Below are 20,515 nucleotides of genomic sequence, written 5' to 3'. Positions count from 1 at the left end.
CAGTAAGGTTTAAGTACTTGAAAATGTATTTAGTTTAAAATGTCTTTCCAGAAAGATGTTTTGGGCTAGGCTAGCGAAACTTTGGAAGAGACGTCTGCAGTCTCAGCAGTGTCAGGTAACAGAAGTATAGTCTCTTCAATTGGAAGTAAAGCAAAGATAATGATGCCTATTTATACAGAGGTAGGATAATGATATGAAACTTGAAACTTAACCTGTCATTGGCTACAACCACCAGTCATTGCAATATAGGTTTAATGAAACATATGTATATAAAGATACGGGAAGCAGGTGGCTCTGTGGGTTAAACCACAGAGCCTAGGACTTGCTGATCAGAAGGTCAGCGGTTCGAATCCCTGCAACGGGGTGAGCTCCCGTTGCTCGTTCCCTGCTCCTGCCAACCTAGCAGTTCAAAAGCATGCCAGTGTGAGTAGATAAATAGGTACCACTCCGATAGGAAGGTAAACAGTGTTTCTGTGCGCTGCTCTGGTTTGCCAGAAGTGGCTTAGTCATGCTGGCCACATGACCCGGAAGCTGTACGCCAGCTCCCTCGGCCAATAAAGCGAGATGAGCGCCGCAACCCCAGAGTCGGCTACGACTGGACCTTATGGTCAGGGGTCCCTTTACCTTTACCTATACAAAGATACACATAATTGGTTGAAGCTTTTCATAATTTTTTTTTAAAAAATGATTTATGCCAAGAATTACATTTAATATGGCATACCAGTCCAAAAAAATGTTCAGGTACATTTTGTAATAAAGTTGGCTTATAATTAGCGCATTGTAACTTGGGGTTCAGCAAATTATCATGAAGTGGGTCCACTTCTTTTCTTACATGTTCATTACAACTAAAAGGGAGAATGAAGTCAAGGTCAGAAGGCACTCCACATGCAAATACCTTGTAGTTGATTAAAACAATGAAATTCTCAAGAGGGATACATTGCTCATCATCTTCGGCAACTCTTGGTAACCTTGAACAAATAATTAAACATCTTGGCCTATTTTCTCATCAAGAAAATGAGAGTTTAGAGAGCATTAATTAGGCAATGCTTATAAAGGGCTTTGGAAGACTCCAAAACACATGATTAAGGACTTTCTTCTGTCTAATTCATAAGAGTTGCATATAATCCTAACAAGTAACCTGCTTGTTTCGTACTAATTTTATTTTTCCTGAAACAGTCTTTAGCAAATTAATACATAAATTCCAGGCAACATGCAATTTGCTACATTTTCATCACTAATAAATACCTTTGTGCTGTTTTGCATTCATTAAACAGTAATCAATTCCTGGTGACTGACTTAAGTTTCGGACTTACCCTGTGTGATAAATCAACAGCAAGGTTCATTAGCCTTTATAATTTCTCTGGGATGCATAAGTCATAAAAGTAATTAGTTCTTATCACACATGGTGATTGCATAATTTTATTAAAATGTATTTGGAAGCAGAGTAACTTCAGCAACCAATTAGTAAAGTTCAAGAAGTGGCAGAGTTAAATTATTCTGTGTTTGCTTCTGCTAATGAAAGGTGGCCTGTCTGTTTCTCCTGGAAGCTAGTATCCTGCCACCATGTTCAGTTTTGCCTGTGATGGATTGGGTACATGCATTACTTCTTTTCCTTAACAAAACTCCTGTTTCCTGCCATGAATGAATTGTACAGCTGTAACAGGGCGATCAATTTTCTCTCCCCTCCTAACTGGCAAATGTTCTCTCATAAGGCAGTACCGTGCTGTGCTGTGCCTTGCTTCTCTCAGTGGCTTCAGTTTCTCCCCCAAAGAGGTACACAATCAAGAAATGTACCGTTGCAAAGGAACGGAGACGTTGTGGCTCCAATCCAACTTGAGTTGCAACTCAGGCTACGTTAGTCCACTGCTTCATAAACCAGGGCATGAAGTAGTAGATAAATGTCCAAACACAGCCTTGGTAACTAACCTTTAGTTAGTGGGATTGGATGAATTACAGAGCCATGGATGAGTGCTGTTGCTATGTGCTCCTTCCTTGACCCTCTCTGTTAAGTTGTGGGTGAACATATCAGACGACACAGCGATTCTTCAAACAGCTCTTGTTTATTCAGAGAACAGAACAGAACTGAACTGAAGGGCTCCGTCAGACTTATATAGAGCTCCAGTACAATGTTACTGTAGCAACTTTCTAAAACTATCCAATCACTGAACGTCACTTTCGATCCTTCATTTGCATAACTATCTACAGTATCCCCCTACTGGCCCAGGGTGAGAACTTCAGTACATAACACTCTCCTCTTCCCTTTCACATTCTGCTTTGCACTAAGCTCCCTGTTGTATCCGAACACAGAACTCAAGTTTAATATTGGTTTACAAATCTGGATAATAGATCCTGCTTTATTATCCTGATTTGTTAACCAATATTAAGTAAGAGATCATTCAGACACAATGTGGGAGTGCAGCTTAATGCAATGTAGGTTTGTCATGACAAAGGCAGAGCAGGAGGGTAGGAGCACACAGCTACGGTGCCTGTCTATGCCCTTATTGAACTATGAGTAATAACTAGTGATAGTCATACTCTGAGTACACCTGCTGAAATAATAAGTTCATAGATATCAGTGAGTCTACTCTGAATATGACTTCATTGGAAATGAACCCATGGTTATAAAGCCATGGACAAATGTATGAATTCAGTCTAAATATCACTGAAAACAATGGAAAAGTTTTTGTTTTAAAGTTACAAATAACTCATTTCATTGGTTTCAATGTGGCTAATTTTAGTTTGCTTTAAAAAGCCTGGATATTTGTGGGTGAAGAGGAATAGTGAACTGTTGACTTAACCTCTGTTAGTTGAATAAAAATCACAGAAACTACAGTCAATTAAAGATCAAGCCAAATTATCATGTTCTTGTCTCTGGCAAAAATAGGCCTTCTATCTTTTATTTCAGCTATTCTCAACCTCCCTCTTGTTCTGTATGCATATGCATAGACAAAATGCATACTTTTTTTAAAAAAAAGTACAGTATAGTGAATTGAAAGACCCAACAGCATGTGTTCTCTTAATTTCTCCACCTCATTCACTTTTCAGCACTAAGCTTTTTTTAAACAGAAACAAATAAACCCCCAAAAAGGAAATAAACCATCAAAGGTTTTTAAAAGGGTCTTGTGAGTCGGATGAGCTGTTGTTTGCCATGCTAGTTTTCCAGCTTGAAATTATTGTAACATTCTTTAAAAATGACTAAAAACCCTCACCTGCAAACATGGTCATGATTAAGAGAGGTAACTGGCAAGATGTTTGTTTGTTTGGACCAGTATCTTGCTTTGATGCTCTAATGGCATATGAGATTGCATTGTGTGTTTCAGCTGGGGCCAGCTCCCATCATGATAAATTGGGTTAGCTTAGTTTTTGGTGTATAATTATTGGTACTTAATTGTAGCTGTTGTATAAATGAGAGACATCACTTCAATCTGTTTAGGGTGTTAGTGAACCAAAAAGGCCAGGACCTCAGTTGTAACTGAAATATGTTTGCTATCAGGATGATGGGAAATTATAATATGCATCCCAGGTTATTGAGACTTCCACCCATTTCCCTCTCAAATTATTATGAATCATATGCACACCTGAACTCTGAATTACAATTAAATTTGAGTTACTGTGCTAAAGAAAAATACCACCCAGAAACCTTGGACTGGAGATCAAATCACTCCAAATAATGAGAGAACTGGCTTCCTTTCTCTATTTCGCTGCTTTGCTGGATAGTGGTTTCCCCCCTCTTCCTCTGAAATCCAGATAAGCAATAATAGAATCCTTGCAGAGGCAGTATGTTTGTGGTTATCTAGGTGGCTGAGAGGCAAGCAAACTTCCTGTATTTTGAAGGACTGTGCATTTTACCCTGGTATTGTTTAACACATAAAGATATTGATAAGAAAATGCCAGTTTCATATCAGCTTGTGCGAAGGAAGGAAGACAACAGGACTAACACAAGCGTGTCTACAGCAGGGGCTGCCCCTTACAAAAGGGGGCACACAGTTACGGTAGCATTTCATCGTTTGCCATAGAATGTATGACACTTGGGAACTGTCTCAAGACACGATGGCGACTGCTAACTTAGAATCTCAGAAAAGGACCACCTGCATTTATTCACAGACAGTAGGTTTGCCAGAGCCTATTAGTCTTATACCGTTTACAAAAATAAGTAAAGCAATTCCCAGCAAAGGCACATAGTATAGGTTAAAACAAAACAGAAAAGGTGGCGCTTACCAAAATACAAGGATACTTCTTGGGCTCCCCAAAGGACTGTGTTGCCTGATTTCACAGCTGTTTGTAAACTCAAAACTGTAATTGATATTCTTGTGCTACATATCTATTATCTTATTTTGATATTGGTATTATTGTGCTACTACGTATCTATTTGGTTTTTGTTTTGGAAAGATAAATGGAGAAACCTGGAGTATAAATAAGGCGGTCAACCCCCGATTGTGCATACATTAGTTTTTTGGCCACAGGGTGTGTGTGGGCATAAAAAGGTCTTCATGAGGCACCCAGAAGATAAATGCGAGGGTCCCTGCTGGTAGAACATTGCATACCATGGGGCTGGTGACACTAGATATATGCCTTCCAGTTGAGGCCAGGCAGGGCTGTGTAACACGGGCGGCATCTAGCAGCGCTCCTCAGGGTGATGTCAGTCATTGAGCTGGGCTTTATCGATTTTGGTTACAGCAGGGCCAGGATGGGGAGCCTGTAACCCTTCAAATGTTGTTTTGCAACTCCCAGGACCCCTGATCATTGTCTGTGCTAGCTGGTGCACATAGAAGTGGGAGCTCAAAAACATCTAGAAGGATGCATGTTCCCCACCCTGTAGTATGGGGCAGCCAATGTGGTGCCCTCCAGATGTTCCCATCTTCCCTGAACTTTGGACATGCTGGCTGGGGCTGATGGGAGTTGGAGCAGAACACTATATGGAAGGCACCATTTTGTCTACCTTTGTCTTAACAGGGAAAACAGCAGCAGCAGTGAGAGTATTCAGTGCTTCTGTTTTGGTTAATATTTTCATGTTCTCTACTTAGCAAGGCTGATCTCTGTAGTATGAAAAGCTGTGGGTAATTAGGCATTTGGGGTAGGAAGACTTCTTAAAGAATAGCCCTCTTGCAGAAACTTTTTTTTTTGCTCACAGGAACATAATGCCTTATATGTAGTGCCGAATATTTTCTTCCATCTTCCCTTTCTAGTTCAGTGGGATTCTTTTTCCAATTAAAAATATGCAGTTATGCTTTGCTGGAAGGCGCTCTGTATTCATGAATGAAGATTCCCCAAAGCTTTTGGAAAAAAGAAATATATATATGAAAAGGGCATAGATGACTTGGCAGATAGCTGTTACTATATAAGATTGCTTCCTTTTCTTGAACTTATATCATTTACCATTAAATTTATTGTATATCCAGCAATGCAAGAGGGATTATCATTAACTGTTTGAGCATACTGTAGTTTGGGAATATTTTTTAAAACTGCAAACTGGCAGATTGAGCTCAAGTTCTCAGAATAATGTGCAGCCAAATCCTATGTGTTGTCAGTACATCTGGCTGTTAACCAGAAGGTTGGTGGTTCAAGCCCACCTAGGATTTCTGCATTGCAGGGGGTTGGACTAGATGACCCTTGCCAGCCCTTCCAACTCTACAATTCGATGAAGTAAATCCAATGGGGCTTATTTCCAGGTGGGGATGCATTATTATTTTGCGTTGTTTTATTTTATAAATTTATGTACTACTTTTTACAAAGACGTCTTATACAAATATATAGAATACAGAACAGCCGACACAAATGTTTAAAAACCGAAAACACATAAAATAGATAAAAAGTATAGTGCTGCATCCAACATAGAACTTCATGAATGTTTTGTAAATACAAGGATTTCTGCTTGGGCAGCAGAATTTGAGGGGAGAAGGCCCATCACACAAGCAGAAATGTTTGCGCTAATGGGACTCACTAGTCGAATACTGCCCATAAAACACAGAAATGCTAAATGTTTTCATCCAATGCCAGCAATAACAAGGAAAATATCCTGCACACACCCCAATATATAAAAAAAGAACACAGAACAGGCCATAAATCACTCCACATTAAGTTCCCAAAGCCCAGGAAAATGAGAATTTTTTTGCCTGGCACCTAAGAGCTAAAAATGTTGTTGCCAGGCATGCTTCTTGGGGAGAACATTCCACATTCGGATTGGGGTGGACATCTTGGATATCCAGTAAGCTCTGCTTACTTGTTCAACATAGGTTTACTTTGAAGTCCATGATGATAGACCCATGGGAATGCTTCCAATCCTAGGGAATAATGCAGTTAAGTAGATGAGTGTGGGGTATTCTAGGATTTTCCTAAAAGCTATACAGAAAGCAGAGCATTTATCAATGCATGTGCTCAATAAGCATAATGTGAATTGATTTTAAAAAGTGACATACATAGCCTACTTCCGTAACAGGTCATTTAGTCAAGGCTAGCATCTGTGTCACAAACCCATTACACTCAACAGTGTGCTAGTGTCCAGTACTAATATTTTCTTAGAGTGGAAGTGAGAAAACTGTAGCCGTTCAGATGGTTGGGCTGAACATCAACCCTGAACATTGGCTGTGGTGACTGGGGCTCATTGGGTTGGGGACACAGGTTCCCTACCTGGTCTACCACCAGTAGTTGAACCTCCATGACCTGTCAGTGGAGGGTTTAGTTCCACTGAATTTTCATAGTTTGTGAGAGTTGGACTGGGCTCTGTTTACTGGAGTTGTACTATAAAAAGTGTAGGTTTTTTTGAACCTTACATATTTGCCTGATACAGACACTCAGCTGAAGCTACAAATTTCAGTTGTTCGGTTGGTTTCTCAAAAATTTCTTTCAGCACTCATGCACTAGAGGGAGCTGCTATTCTACTAGTGATGGAGCTAAAATTTCATTTTTTAAAATAGAGCACACATAAGCCTCCCCCATTTATTTATTTTCCTTCTCATTTCTAAATGGGGTATCCTACCTGTAAACCTTCTGGTGTCCCTAGGCCTAGAAGGGACTTTTGTGGCATGTAGGAAAATCCTGTCTCTCCTCCCCACTTCCAATTGCACTGCTCTCATGCTACCAACTCCCCTGCCCTAAGATATTTTAAACTTTGAGGTCAGGTCATGCTATGTTGCTATTAGTGTGATGTGCAATTGCTTGTGCGTCCATACGGACATCCACATCAGGATGCACGTCCAAGGGTGCATTACATTGAAAGAAGGCTAGTGCAAACTAATGCCACTCATTCAGGTTAATACATACACTCTGTGGTCCATGTGACTTAGATCTGTGTTTCCTGATTCAGTGAGTGATGTGCATGCAACAATTGCTTCTGTGTGCAGATTTCCTTGGTTGGATTGGGCAAGGAAATGTGGGAAGGTAAAAGGAGGAGACATGCAACAACTAGATGATCCTCAGGAACCCTTCCAACTCGATGATTCTATGGTCTGTGGCATGATGCAGACCTATAATGGGAGGGGTAAAGTAGCAGAAATCTGGAGGGCTGCCATCCATTAGCAAAAGTGCCTTCTGTTCACACAAGCACATTTGGGTCCACCCAATTATTTCAAGAGAACAATAACATTGCTTTCAACTTTTCTCTCTCTCCATTTTCCCCCCAATCAAGTAGAGCAGGGTGGGCCAACCTTCTCAGGCCAGTGGGTACATTTCAAATTTTGAGAGTGTGCCATGAGCATCAGTCACAAAATGGCTGCTAAATTCCAGATTTGTTTTCTCCCAGGAAATTTGCACTTGCCAGATCCACCTCTTTGGCATCAGACAAAGGGCAAGCTTAGGCCTGGTGTCTATCTTTGGAAGAAATCAATAACAGAATAGAAATCAAGAATTAGAATTCTGTTTTCTTCTATTAAGCTATTTCAGGTTATAACAGGTTCTTCCCTGAATCCCTATTCAGTCTTTCTGTTCTCTTGGTGTCTACTGCCCCAGCAAATCACCTGGCTGTGTATATTATATTTACACGGAATTTGAAAGTACATTTCTATTATCATTAATAAGCACTTCATGGTTTATCTTCTACTGTATACGCCATCTTGTATATCTGCCATGTGTTCAGTCTGTGTCTTACACTTCTTCTAGTAGGCTCTGGCCTATGAAAACTTAGACCACTATTAAATAGTTTGTTTCTCAGGGGATATGCTTTAATTGATGCATGCTACCCTTATTAACTGATAGGTTGTAATACTGTTTTGACATTTAAATTAAGCAGGTGCTGCAAACTCTGTTGAAATCACAGTACTTTGCCTTGCTTTCCCAGTAAAAATGTCAAGAGATCTGATCACAGATCTCCTGTGTTGCATACTTAGTTTGACCCCTACACATACATGGATTTACCAACTGGACTTTTCTTGATCTATTACAGTGCCTGCAATTTCCCACAGAACCATGCAATCAAAAGCATTTTCCGTGTATCCACCATGCTGTTCTTGTATTGATGCACAAGCGGGAGAAATTGCCTGCTGATAGAGTATTGCCAGTGTGAATGGCATATCTACGTTGCAACTGGTTTCTGATTGAAAGGAGTTATTACATAGTGAGTGTAATGCGTATTATCTGGCCAAAGTTAGACTTTGAAGTCTCAGTGTTTTCAGTTGGAAGAGAGTTAAGCATGTCTAAACCTCCCATTGACATCTATAGGATTCAAAGGTGCTTAACTTTGTTAAGCCTCAGTGGACATTTCTGAGTCTCTGCATCTTTATCTTCATACAGGTAGCTGCATTTTATGCAAAATAGCAGTCTTATTCCCTGTAAGTGGGTCCTGGTTTGGGGATGCACAGGTTAGTGAAGCTGCAAACAGGACAGGATTACAGACCAGAAATACCTCCTAGATTGGCTAAAAAATATATTTTAGAAGAATACACACACACACACACACACACACACACAGGGCCAAGGACTAGCCTTTCAGATGGCCACTGCACATGGCTCTCATACTACCAAAAAAGCATTGGCAGTAGCAGCCTGTGAAGAAAATGGGCTGTTATAAAAAAATAAAAATCTTTTAAGTATTTTGTAAAGAGACGGGGCGATTAATTTGTGGCTTGATTCATGACTTGAAGGATCCAGAAAAATAACTTGGAAGGTGTCACAAATTAATCAAGGGAAGATAAGATATATCATAGGCAATTGTTTTCTGTGAAGCTTTTGAAATGTATGTGGATTGAGGGGCAAATCAAAGGCAACTCCATGCTGTAATTTAGCCAGGGTCTTCCTTGACATTCAGATCAGGAGGATCTCAGAAAAGGGGACAACCCTGTTGCAGTGGAGAATGAAGAAAGGAGATCTATGTAAGTCTTTGACTTAAGGACTGCCTATGTGAGGGAAAAGCTCGATGCACTTAACCCATTTTACTTTGCTCCACTTGGGAAATTGCTTTGTGTGCATGCAACCATACATTTACACTTTATTTCCTAAGAACAAACATCATTATCTTCCCAGTGAACTTTTAATATTACTTCACAAAACCTCAAAGCCTTTAATTTAATTTAAGCCGCCCCACGCACCAAGAGACACAAGGGAGTCTTAGACCGTTTGGTGAAAGGCAGCCTGGAGGAATAAAGACATTTAACCTGGCGGCAGCAAAACATAAACAGGGAGGGAAAGCACACTGGGGAGCAACACTGCTTTGGCCGGATCTCCCTTCCCTGCAGAGTTTAATCTGGAGTGCCGTGACACAGCCTTCCTCTTGATTCAATTGAGCCTGGGAGAGAGGGGGTGTAAAGAGATGGAGGGAATAAGGCTCAGAGAACTGAACCTTCAAGATCCTTGAGGAATGCATGGCCTCAGGATGTACCTCCCCCCATCTCTTTTAGTTCCAAGATGGAGAATTTCACCTCAATATGGGAAGCTTTCTTGAATAACTTCTTGGGGGGGGGGGCTTATCTGTTTTTCCAAGAAATCTCTCTATAAACTAATATTATTCATGATGTGTCAATGGGTGGTGTCGATTGAGTGACGCTCTGGCAGTTGGGCAGGCATTTGGCAGCTTCTGCCGGCGATGTGACAGATGGGAGGTGGATTTTGTGATGTGTGTGGAGGAGCAATTTTTGGCAATTTTCCTTTAAAAAAGCTCAGCAACCCTGGCTAATCCCCCCTCCCCAAAAGCTCAACTCCTCTGTTCCATCTCCCCCCATTTTCTTAAATTTGACTCCCCAAAAATTATACACGGGGGTGTCTTATAGACGGAAAAGTACAGTATATCCTTAATGTGCAAATGTTGATAAGTAAGCTGCTTGTTAATGGCTCAGGCTACAATCCTTGATAGCAATACAGGTGTGGAAGATACATGCATATACACTTTTTAAAAAAGAAAAGAAATAGCACACTTGCCTGTTGGACTAGGTAGGCTGCTTTTCTTTTCAAATGTCTTTCCTCTTCAGCCACATGATCAGCTGCACTAAAAGCATTTGATATATCTCCGCACTACGTTATGAAAGCCCTTCCTTAATATATGGTGGTATTGCGGTTTTCAAATAAGTAGCTAACAGAATCTTGGTGACAACCAGCAAATGCATAGCGGCGTTTTACTGGCAGTCAAAGTCTGTTATCTTAAAAAAAAAATCCAAATTAAGATTAATCCCAATAATTTGACCATTTACTTCCAAGATTTGCAACCACAACCTCTTCATTGAATTACAGTTTCACCAAAGAAGCATGAATTTGAAATACCATTTAGAGCACATGAACCAATTGGTTTTGAAGAATTCTGTTTATTCCAACACAAGTTGTCTGCTGCCTTAACTGTCTAGTATTGAAGCTGCTGAAAACTGTAACAAACTGATGAAATTTTAATACTTTTATGACTGGCATCTTTTATACGAGCTCCCAAATCAATAATTCTTATCAACATCTCTCAACAAGCACTTTTTTAAAGGGTACTTTTCTTAATAAATGTCTTGTTCAACAACTGCCTTCTTAATTAGTTGGCTGACGCAGCAATAATTAATGCTTTACACGTTTTCCCAGCAAGTGATTCCAGGCAGGCCTCTCAACACTCTCCTCCTTGGGAGAATTTAGGATAAGTGCCACATGTTCGATGGCTGAGCAATTTAAAATTCCATCATCAGTCATCATTTTGCAGGATGACTGGGTGTAATTATGCATCATGGCTGCCTGTTGATCATTGCAACTCTCAGGCTACAAATTGCTATTTTTCCAAGCAAGGTAGTTTAACCTATTTATTCTAATAGAGACCTTCTAAAATCTATGAAAACGCGTATTTATGCAGGGGTACCCTCTTCCAAATTGAGGTGAACTCTGGAAATAAACTTCAGTGTACAGTCTAATTGAAGCATTTCACCAGAAGTTGATATCATTTGTTCTTAGACCAGCAGAGAGTAGGATCAACAATCAAAGTCAATTCATTTTAAGTAAACAAGCTTATTCCCTCTTTCTTTACAGAGAACAATACTCTGCATCTCATTTCTTAGATGCCAGTTTTTTTGGGGTTTTTTATGGCATTGCTTGGATCTAGGTTGGCCTTGGCAAAGTAAATTACTTTACCATTAACCTGTCGGTCACTAGACAAGAATGGTATTTTCTATGGATTGCACCATGTCCAGACTGCTTTTTTCTCTTTTTCTTTTAAAAGCTACTGTCTTACCATTCTGTCAAGGTGGGCTAACCTGTCAAAAACAGTCCTACTGTAAAGAGTGACCTGTCAAGTGTTAAGAATGGATAAACTGAAAAGAACAATATATGGCTTACTGAACAAATGCTCAAGGGGGAAAATTGGGACATAGTCTGTAGAGCCCAATGCCCTGATGCTTTGAAAATAACAGGGAAGTGCAGTATGGGCAAGGGAAAACTTAATTAACACTTGCCACTAGTAATAGAAACAAAAGGGGAAATTTTGTTTACCTTTTAGCTGTGGAAGAAATAACTGAAAATAGCATGTAAGAAGTAAACACACGGACTAAGTTAACCAATGTAACAGCAGAAGGATGCATTAAATGTGCATAAGTAATTATGAATTCATGGTATCGCTTGCCGTGAAAAAGAATATCAGTTTAAAAGTAAATTTGATGTGTCATAACATATTTACATTTCTCTTAATCTTAAACATCTGTGCACCGTTAATTTAGAAGCTTAAGTGTTAAATTTCACAGAGTAATTCAAGTTACTAGATCAGTTGTATGAGTGTTTTAGAGCACCATTTAACTTTCTCTGTTAGTTCCCACCCGTATGGTGGGCAATGGAGAGATTGTGACTACAATCTACAGTGGTGCATGGAATCTGCAATAGGTTCTCTGGGGTTATTGTTGTTGTTTTATATAGAATTTCCTTAATTCAAAGCTTTTCTAAGTGAAACTTTGAAACTTTAAAAAGTGAAACAGCATATGTGTACAAGACTCAGTGCTTTTATTTTATGAGAGCTTGAAAAGCAGTTTGCATGGGGGGGGGGAGTGGGAGCTGTTGAGAAGAGAATGCTCTAAGAAATATAGGGTTGTGTACTTACACTGTGTGAGTGCTGCTCCGGGTCCCATTAAACTTTATTTAGAAATGTCAAGGTTTACATATGGTCACTGCTTTCATTAAAATGTTAATGCTGCTTAACTGCTCAAATAAAGTATGTCTTAAGTACACAGTGCTGGTGAGAACACTTTTGAACCCGTCTGTTGTTGTTTTTTAATAGGACTCCTGAATTATTCAGTGAGCTCACAGGTACATGGCACAGTTATTCTCAAATTGTGTTTACCCTGTAGCTTAAATGCCACCCACTGTGACGTTTATTAGCACACCCGCCCTGCACAATGCAGAGGGGGTGGTGATCTCTAACAAAGGGTGTGTTCACACCTCTCTGACAGCAGAAACTGAGCAGTAATTTAGGTTGTGTTTATTTTACCAATTAGTCTGCATCCAGTTGTCTCCCATTGCTAGTTTTTGAAGCTTCATGCATATGACATTAGCAACAATCCATATCGATTCTGCAGTTCCTTGAGAAATACAGTTGTTTGATGTGTTTTTCCTCAAACCAGCTTCAGTCCAGCTGGGAAACTTTAGCCACATTCACTTCGCAGTTAAGCCAGGTGTGTACATTTGAGAGCACCAATGCACAAGCATGGAAGAGCACACCTGTGAGGATGACAGCTTCATAAATAGGAGCTCCAGAGGGGTTGCAGGCTTGGGGAAACCGAACAGGTAGCACAGGCGAAGACACCCCTGACCCCTCTCTGTGTACGTTGTTGTTGTTTAGTCGTTTAGTCATGTCCGACTCTTCGTGACCCCATGGACCAGAGCATAGTATATGTGTATAGCAAGGTGCAAATGTGAATTGAAATGCAGAGGGGGATAGGGACAGGGAATGGCTTCACTGCATTTTAAGCAGCTAATGTGTACCTTATTTTTCTATGCATTAGTCAAGATTTTTTGACCCAAAAAATGGGGTCGTTCAGTACACAGATAGTGGCATGGGGAAGAGAAGCTGCGTGCTGCCAGCCAGCCAGTTGGCAGAAGCGCACATTCCTCCTATGCCACTGTGCATGGGAAACACTCCCTAGATCGTTTCCTGTGCGCAGTGGCATCGTGGGACGTTGCGCTCCCACCAACCGGCGGGTGGGAGCGCAACTTCCCCTGATGCCACTGCGCACAGGAAACACTCCTGCCAACCGGCTGGCGGGCAGGAGCGCAACTTCCCCTGATGCCGCTGTGCGCGGGAAAAGATCTAGGGAGTGTTTCCCATGTGCAGGCTATGCCCATGCACAGTGGCATAGCCTGCAGCTGCATGGGGGGGAGAAGCTCAACAACTTTGGGCCATCTCCCCTCATTTTCTTAAAACGGAGTCCCCAAAAATAGAGGGGATATTATACATGGGAAAATACGGCATATAGCATCAGCAATAAAGTGCTTACATTTAATAGGTAATGCAAGTGAAGTGGAAGGAATATGTTTAATACCCACTTAGGGTAGCATGTACAGTGCAGGTGTTTTACTATTGAAGTAACTTCTGCAGCAAACGACTTCTGTTCGAGAAATAAGTAAATATATATAGTTTTTTGGCCTAAGGACTCCAACAGTAGGTACAAATGAACCCAGGGAATTCTCAGCATACATTGTGAACTACAATCTGTTCAATCTTTGAGGAAAGCCTTGGCAGTTGAAAATGTACAACTGGCAATCTGATATCACCGAGTTAGCACTGTTACATCACTTCCACGAGTGGAACTATTCCTTAAAATAGATGGTGGAGCGATTTGGAAGTTGGTAGATTAAAAGAACACATCCCAAAGTGCAGTTTAAAATATGCCCCTGCACATTCTACCAGCTGTGATCTTTCTTTTTTTTTGTAAAGAAAAAAGTATTGGAAGTAGAGATTTGACGTCATGTGCAATAGACAATTTTTCTTGCACCGTTATAGATCATTCCTGTCTCAAATGCTGAAGAACCACAGTATTTTTCACATCCCAGCCAAAGTACACGTCTACGTACACCACCCTTCAGAAATCATAGAAGTCCCCCCCCCCCTTGAACCTTTTCTCTCATGGTTAAATGCATCAGAATGAGTGTTGCTTTAACGGCCTGGCTACCTTAATATTTTTATTTATGTTCAGGGGTTTGATGCCACAGTTTTAAATAAAATTGCTCAATTGTTGCTAATCCCATATGTAATTGGAGCCCTGTTATAAACAGTGGTATTGCGTGTGCACTGAGAGGCATGTAAGAAGTGCTTGTGCACTGAGAGGCATGTAAGAAGAACTGACAATGACTTGGCATGGTGTAGCACAAACACATGTGCATGTGGACTGCTGGAGCTTGGAGATCTGAAGCCATGCCACTCAGGCTAGGAGCAAGTACAGAAGAAGATCAGCCCCTTTGTGGTCTTTACTTTACTAGAGAGCCAGTGTGGTGTAGTAGTTAAGAGTGGTAGATTTGTAATCTGGGGAACCGGGTTCGCTTCCCCGCTCCTCCACATGCAGCTGCTGGGTGACCTTGAGCTAGTCACGCTTCTCTGAAGTCTCTCAGCCCCACTCACCTCACAGAGCGTTTGTTGTGGGGGAGGAGGAGAAAGGCAATTGTTAGCTGCTTTGAGGCTCCTTAGGGTAGTGATAAAGCGTGATATCAAATACAAACTCTTCTTCTTCTTCCTTCCCCATTTCATCCTGTATCTGCCTGTCATTGTATCTCCTTTGCAATAACCACCTGTATGAATTTTTTCAAGGTCACAGCCACTTTATCAAAATAAATCTTCTCAGTGCTCTCACCAGCTCAGCAACAGACCAAGACTACTTGTGATGCTTCTTTGGGCTCTGTCAGTAGATCGGTGGCCTTGCTGTTGCTGTCTGGCAACGCTGATTTGGCACTGGTGGTGACAAAGAAAAGTGGAAAGCCCTGGAAGTGCACACTTTCAGACCCATTTTAGGTGTTGGTATCATCATCTTCTAGGCCCAAAGGAAAGGCAGTATTCACTTCTGTGATTTTTATTCAGTAAGGTGCTGTTGGATCTCTCTAACCTTGTGTAGCAACATAAGATTTACCTTTAACCACCTGTAAAGGCTGTAGTTCTGTACAGGATTTAAATGTATAGAAATTAAGTTTCTCCAGTTTGGAAGAGACTGCACTTCTCCTTTTCTCAACACACAGAGAGAGAGAGAGAGAGAGAGAGAGAGAGAGAGTCTTGATTGAAATTTCAGGATGAGCAAAGCTGATTATTATTTGATGGAAATCAGTTTAATGTCTGTAGCATCTGAAATGGAAGCTTTCTAGTAAAATATACAGCTAAGGTTGATTGCTCTGAACAAAATGATGAGCAGAGAAATATCTGTCATACTAAAACCTTACACTGATTGGGCAGATGGTAGCTTAACACAACTTAGGGGAAAAATAGAAGAGATAGAATGGCTTTTTGTGTAACACAAAGAGAAGCCCACCAAGGTTTTCTGGCCTTAATAGCCACCCAGAAACTTGGGGTCAACAGCTATCTGCCCGTCCTGTAAGGAGCAGCATATTGCACTTGGCCTCAGGCTGTGTGTCTGAATCTTAACATGAGGTTAGAGATGATCCCCACATCCACCTTATGGAAGACAGTAGGGCAGTGTACTTGCTGTGCTTTAAATGCCCACAAAAACAAGCTCTCCAGCTTGCAGCTGCAAAGGGATGGGTGGGGATTGTCCAGCAGTTCCACTGCATTTCAGAGTCTTTGGGAGGGCTTTGGAATCCATTGCAAAGGAAGCAGCTGATCTCTGTCCTTTTGCATTGCAGTTCTTTCCATGTGCCTTGGAAGCACGGGACCAAGACAAACCCAGCCTTCCTATTTAATTTCAAGCTGGAGTGTGTGTGTGTGTGTGTGTGTGTGTGTTGGGAAGACTGTTCATACCACTGAGTTGTGCTTCCAGGCACCTCCAAATTGCAGTACAACAGCAGGGAGATTCTCTGCATCAAGGATTCAGTTCCTTATGCTTACCACAATGAGCATGGAAGTCATAACCCCTCTCTTAACACAAGTTATCTGAATGCAGCCTTGATGTTCTTCCTTGTAATTTCCAGCTGTTACAGGGGTCACTAAACACACAGTCCTTATAGGTCTTTTAAAATCCATGTTCATTATTGACCAAGGTGGTGCTCTTTGAACCAGAGATTCTGCAAACAGTAATAGAAAATTCAGACTTCCCTACCAAGGGCTGCCATACTGAAAAGAACTCTTGTTTGAAAGACTTCAAGCAAAGCGAAAGATGAAAGTTGGTGTTGATTAATTTTGACATGACAAAGTTCTGCTCATCTTCAAACAGCATTTGCCTCGTTCTATTTTTGAATGTAGTAGAGGGCAGGGGATGAAGGTCACCCACTTGGAAGAACAATAGCGTTGGGGTACTTGCAAAATGGAATTGAAAAGGAGGAAGGCATCCACTATTAGGGCTTTACCAGAAATGGACAAAACTTGTTTGTGAGATCCTTATTTGTAAAAGATGATAGATAAATAGTGTACATTGCCTGGTACTGAACTGAAAATGGAAGCAGGTGGAAATATAAATACCACACGATTTCTCAATTTACAGAAGAGGATATTGACATTGGCTTGTTTCCCCCCACAAAAAAGGAAAGAGAGATTTTTTTTTTTTAAAAAAAAGATCATTTCCAATGCTACCAGAACTGGAGGGCACATAATGAACTGTAAAAGAAAATAGCAAATGTATGATCATGCTATGGTGCACCTCTTCACAATAAGAAGGTTTTTTCTAATGTGTAGCAAACTCTTTTTTTGCTGGTTGAGAATGTAGAGCTACATGGTATGGTTGATGCCATACACGACAGCTCCAGCTATATAATAATAAATAAATAAATAAATAATTTATACCCCGCCCTCCCCAGCCAGAGCCGGGCTCAGGGCGGCTAACACCAGTAAAATTACAGTAAAAAATACAGTCATACTTCGGGTTGAATGTGCTTCAGGTTGAGTGCTTTCGGGTTGCGCCACTTGCGCATGTGCAGACGCTCAAAATGACATCACACGCATGCACAGAAGCAGCAAAATGTGACCCACGCATTCTCAAAAAGGAGCCCGTTTGCATCCCGAGATACCACTGTAATAGGAAAAGAAAAACCAATTTAAAATACAGCTTAAAATGTAATTTAAAATGCAGCCTCATTTTAAAAGTAGCCCATAGATCATATAAATGTGTGGCTGGAAGATGGTAATTTTAAAATATTATGTTACTGTTGCTATATTCTAGAGAGAATTCAGGAATTCTGTTCTTTTTTCTCTTTTTTAGGTATATAGAAATCTTGAAGGAGCATAAACCTAAGCTGGTTTGGGATGAACAAATAGCTGAACACTATTTTGAATACAAAAAGTGAGTTGCAATCATAAAATCCCCCCCCTTCTAATATTCACTTGTTTATTTGTATACAAAATTCATGGGAGCAACTGCCTCCAGATTTTACTTTACTCAAAGTAGAGGAATGAAAAACTGTTGTTGTTGTTGTTTTATTTAAAAAGTAAAAAAAGCATAATAATCAGTTCAGCAATACACAGTGCAATTAGATCAATAGCAGGATTTTGCCACCTTTACAATAGACAAGTGCCACTCTTTTAAGGAAAATAAGAGGATTCAGTGAGGAGTTATTGTGAAACTATCCCTGATTTTAATAGCAATCCAGTTAAAATTATGCACGTGAATCAGGTTACACTTTATTTTGTTGTAAATTTCTAGTGGAAATTAGACACCAAACTATTCTCAAAAAGTAGCTTTCAAAGGGTGACATTAAATGTTGGGTTATTCCAGATGCTCTGTCTCCACAAGTATATCAGATCCCCCTCCACCCATATGCTGTTTTGGGGTTTCTCCTGGCCCCATTCCCTGAGCCAATTTTAGGGGTCCAGAAGAACACGGTGGGGAAGAGATGGGGAAAGCCCTTACAGCGCAAGGGAAACCCTTGTTTAGGGCTTCAGCTGATGGGGTTCGTTAGGTAAATCCTGCCCAATGTCTCTTGTGGCATACTTAAACTGGCCACTTTTTAATTACAAGAGCCCCATGTTGGTATCCTACTTGAAAATCACCGCTCCCTGGTTGCTCCTACATGTACTGTTTGCAGCAAACAGCACCTTTGGGTGCAAATGGCAGTATTAGTGAGCAAAGGTAAGCGAGCTTTTGAAAAATGTGAATAACATGTAGCTTGGCCCTAAGCATGCCCTCGGAGAATTGAATGCCAAGAGACATTGAATTTAAGCAGTGCAGGTTGGGGTGAGGGGCTACCATTTGCCTTTAGATCCTTTTAAGACCACAACTCAGAAAAAGACTGAAACCTTATCTGACATTCCACAACGTGCCCCTTTTTGAGCAGCTGCTGTTCTGCTCGTCTCCTTGCTTTCCATTAGGTATTGACCACCGGACTGTATAATGGTTTGACCAAATCACTTTCCTCTTCCACCTTCCCACCCCCTCAATTTAGATGGATTTTGGCTACCCACACGGCAGAAAAGGATACCCACTTGTGAAGCATCTCATCTGCAGTCACTGAGAAGTCTAGATTCTAAACTAAATGCAAAAGCCAAGAAATGAAATCATAGAAGTTTAAACAACTTATGCTCACCTTCAAAACCCTTTGCCCTTCAATCAGCCATTGATTATACTAGAAGCTGCTTTTGGACAGCTTTGCTAGTTCTGAGTTTTTTTCAGCCTGCAGGCTCCTTAAAGTACAGTCTCTGTCTCTGTCACTCTTTCTTAGTATGAACTTCTTTATTTTATTGTACAAACAACCCATAATTCTTTGTCTCTCCCTTCTCTGTTCCCTGGAAAGAAACAATTTCAGGGTGGGATAAAATACACAAGATATATGTCTCATGATAATATCAATTTTCATAACTGTTTTCTATTTTTGTGCTTTGTAGAAGTAAAGGAGGCAAGCATGCAGTCTTCTATCCAACTTTAAAGGTATGCACCCTTCTGTTTTGGAAACAAAAAGGAACATGGCCAAAGGCTCAATCTGATTTTAATGGAGTTGGAATGCATCCAAAGCGCGAGTTTATTTTATATACAGTTACTCCAAGGCAGGATGTATACATCAGTTGAATAAATTGGTTGCACATTACATTCTTCTGTTTGCTAGGAATAAATTGTCAGATTACTTAATGACAAAAATTCAAGGCAAATGCTGTTTAGTTTAATGGCTTCTTATGAAATAAAATGAAAGGTATTTATGCTGCTTAGTTTTTGTTTCTGTGCAACGCCCCCCCCCCCAGCTGATCAGTTCATAATGTCTATATTCAGCAAAATTAATTATCCTTCATGTGTCTCTTGTGTTTTGCAGTCCATCCAACTGCGGTTAGAGCTTGCAAAGGAACTGGGCACAGGAATTGCCATCTGGGAACTTGGCCAAGGACTGGATTATTTTTATGACTTACTTTAAAAATATGACATCCTTTTTTTCATTGACATTTCATCTTCAATCAACTGGAGCTGGAGGGGGGTGCAGGATGGATTTTTTTGTGGGGAGGGGGGCAATGTAATTTATATGGAATCAGTTTCAAATTTTCCCAATAAAGAGTATCTTTTGAGTTATTGCGCTTCATGTAGTGCATGGAGATGGGTTAAGTAAGGAGAGCTGCCGACTCCAGCGTTCTGACAAGGTTACAGGAGAGTTGACTACAGCGAGAGGAGGTAAGAGGTATTTATTTTACTGGTTCTTTTTTTCATGTTTAAAGCTAAGTCAGGGTGTAACACTTGCAAGCCGATCCTTGGCATTCAGTGGGACCTACTCACAGGTAAGGATGCATAAGATTCCAGTGCTAAATTGAGTGTGTGCAGTACACTTGATCATACAGCCATTTAAAAGTTCTCAATCCCTGCAGTTGCACTTTAACTGATCGGATAACGTATGTGATGAGAGATGTCAGGAGGGCGGCAACCTGTTGATTCTCCCTTTACCTCCTGCTGGCTTTTGAGTCTACCATCCGTGGATGACACACGGATCTTCGTTGATCCAAGTGACAAACCTGGCTGTTCCTCTGGAAATCACAATCAACCACAGCATCCTTCTGACGGCTCTGGGAGTTGGTGGCATGGTA

The 20,515-nt window shown here is 40.7% G+C and overlaps 1 protein-coding gene across 6 annotated transcripts in view; it reads left to right on the top strand.

The window, feature by feature from the left end:
• CHID1 (chitinase domain containing 1) overlaps positions 1 to 20,017 on the top strand; it is a 92,227-nt gene extending 72,210 nt beyond the window's left edge. For 3 of the 6 annotated variants that reach the window (XM_083428093.1, XM_083428095.1, XM_083428094.1), the window contains 5 exons: positions 8,378 to 8,423; positions 9,244 to 9,302; positions 17,721 to 17,801; positions 19,340 to 19,382; positions 19,759 to 20,017. In XM_083428093.1, coding sequence (XP_083284219.1) covers positions 8,378 to 8,423; positions 9,244 to 9,302; positions 17,721 to 17,801; positions 19,340 to 19,382; positions 19,759 to 19,857 — 328 coding nt within the window. In that variant the 3' untranslated portion in view covers positions 19,858 to 20,017. Of the gene's footprint in view, positions 1 to 8,377; positions 8,424 to 9,243; positions 9,303 to 17,720; positions 17,802 to 19,339; positions 19,383 to 19,758 lie in introns of those variants that run through there. The other 3 variants (XM_083428096.1, XM_083428097.1, XR_014508081.1) reach the window with 2 other exon arrangements.
• The last annotated feature ends 498 nt before the right edge of the window (positions 20,018 to 20,515 follow it).

Source organism: Podarcis tiliguerta (assembly GCF_965153285.1).
Source record: "Podarcis tiliguerta genome assembly, chromosome: 1".
Lineage (NCBI taxonomy): Eukaryota > Metazoa > Chordata > Lepidosauria > Squamata > Lacertidae > Podarcis > Podarcis tiliguerta.
Note: the sequence above shows the minus strand (reverse complement) of the source record. Positions and strands in the feature narration are given on the sequence as shown.